Source organism: Alligator sinensis, unplaced genomic scaffold, assembly GCF_000455745.1.
Source record: "Alligator sinensis unplaced genomic scaffold, ASM45574v1 scaffold31_1, whole genome shotgun sequence".
Classification (NCBI taxonomy): domain Eukaryota; kingdom Metazoa; phylum Chordata; order Crocodylia; family Alligatoridae; genus Alligator; species Alligator sinensis.
The window spans coordinates 1550054-1551710 of record NW_005841884.1 but is presented as its reverse complement, the minus strand read 5'-3'; the positions used below and the strand labels follow the sequence as shown (position 1 = coordinate 1551710).

At 46.2% G+C, this 1657-nt stretch overlaps 1 protein-coding gene across 8 annotated transcripts in view; it reads right to left on the bottom strand.

Moving 5' to 3' along the window:
- Positions 1 to 1657, bottom strand: part of RC3H1 (ring finger and CCCH-type domains 1) — a 54568-nt gene that overhangs the window by 25321 nt on the left and 27590 nt on the right. For all 8 annotated transcript variants that reach the window (XM_014516920.2, XM_006017713.3, XM_014516922.2 and 5 more), the window contains exon 8: positions 975 to 1087. In XM_014516920.2, the coding sequence (XP_014372406.1) occupies positions 975 to 1087 (113 nt within the window). The remainder of the gene's footprint in view (positions 1 to 974; positions 1088 to 1657) is intronic.

Here is a 1657-nt window from a genome sequence, read left to right as displayed (position 1 = left end):
CAGCAGGAAGTACCTAGGATTTGCCTCTGGACATAGGAAGAGGGGACCTGCCCACTGCTGCCATTGTTTCAGCTAACTCAGGAGTGGGGGGGAGCCCCAGAGCCGTTCCTGCTCCACTCCAGCCAGGGCTTCTGAGTGACACCACAGAGTGCTAGGCTTAGCCTGGGAAAGCAGTGGCAGCAGGCAAGTCCCCCACCCTTCTTCATGTCCTCTGTGGGCCTGGAGGAGATGCTGGAAGTAAGAACTGCCTTTTATCATCACTGGCCAAGTCCTAAATCCCATGTAGGTCTCAAAAGCTACTGCAGGGTAAGTAGCAGTGACCTACCTACTGTTGCTGTCTGAACCTGGCACTCTGCACAGCTGCTTCCTTCAGCCCCCAGCTGGAGCAGAGCAGCAGTGGTCCTGGGGCTTCCACCCCACCTCTGGGTCACCTAGGGACAGTGACAGCAGTGGATGGGTCCCTCCTTCACCTGCTCCCTGCTTGGTCCCCCTGGGCATTCCACACTAGCCCAGGGCTCCAGCCACACCTTGGACTCCAGAGAGGACTGAAGCATCTAGGGTCATGAGGAACTGGAGCCACTGGCACTTGACCTACACTGTAGAAGGTGGGGTGCAACTATACCACTGCACCCATCCTGGATCTGCCCCCCTGGATACAGTCAAGGGCAACTTATTTTTTTATTTCAGCACATTGTATAGTGCATGCTTGTTTCATGTTTTTAAATATTTATAAGTCTATTATTGCCAGATAAGGCAAAGCTTGCATTCTACCTTGAGGATTATATACATGCTAAACTTTACATCAAAAAACCCCACCCCCACCCTGTTATAGTCTCAAGAAGTTAACAGTTTAAATGTTTTTAAGGTAACATGTAGAGAAGCCCTCCTCCAAACTTCTAAAGTTCTGATAAATTATTCCTATATGTAATGGCAGAACAAAGGAGTAAACATTTTCTAGCACAGGAGAGACTTACTTTTCTAGCTCCTCTTGCGAGTGTGCAAAGGTACAGCTGGCCCCACGGGGACACCCCCCTCTTTGCTTCATGTCTCGGCACATGTATGTTTTATACTTGCTGTGCTGAGGAGGCTGACCAGGTTAAAAACAAAAATAATATTTAATATCAATTACCATAAAAATTTAACAGAGAATGTGCTGATTACAATGCTCTTCCACTAGAATATTTAAAAATGAACATATTACTAACTTAATCAGAAAGGGCCTCAACTGAAACTGGAGACGTTTTAAAGTTGAGTCTGATAAAAGATTATATTGGAGTCTGGAGTAGATATTTTGACAGCAGAATACATTTATAGCAATTCCTATATACCAGGGGTGGGCAATAATTTCAGCTGAAGGGCCACTTAAGAGTTTTGTTGAGCTAACAAATATTTTTGTCTCAATTTGTGTGTTTGTGTAGTTTATATAGAGGTGATTGCATATGTCAAAAAATAAAGTCTTACTCTTGTATACTGTATGGGGGTGTGTGGTTAGGGGCTGGGCGAATGTGTGTGTGGAGTTTGTGAGGGGGTGTGGCTGTGTGATGGGGTATAAGGCATGTTGGAGGGGGGTGTGAGAGAGAAAGAGAGAGAGAGAGAAAGAGAAAGTGCAGGGTATGTTGGGGGGTGTGGGTATGGGTATGAGCATGTGTGGAGAGGT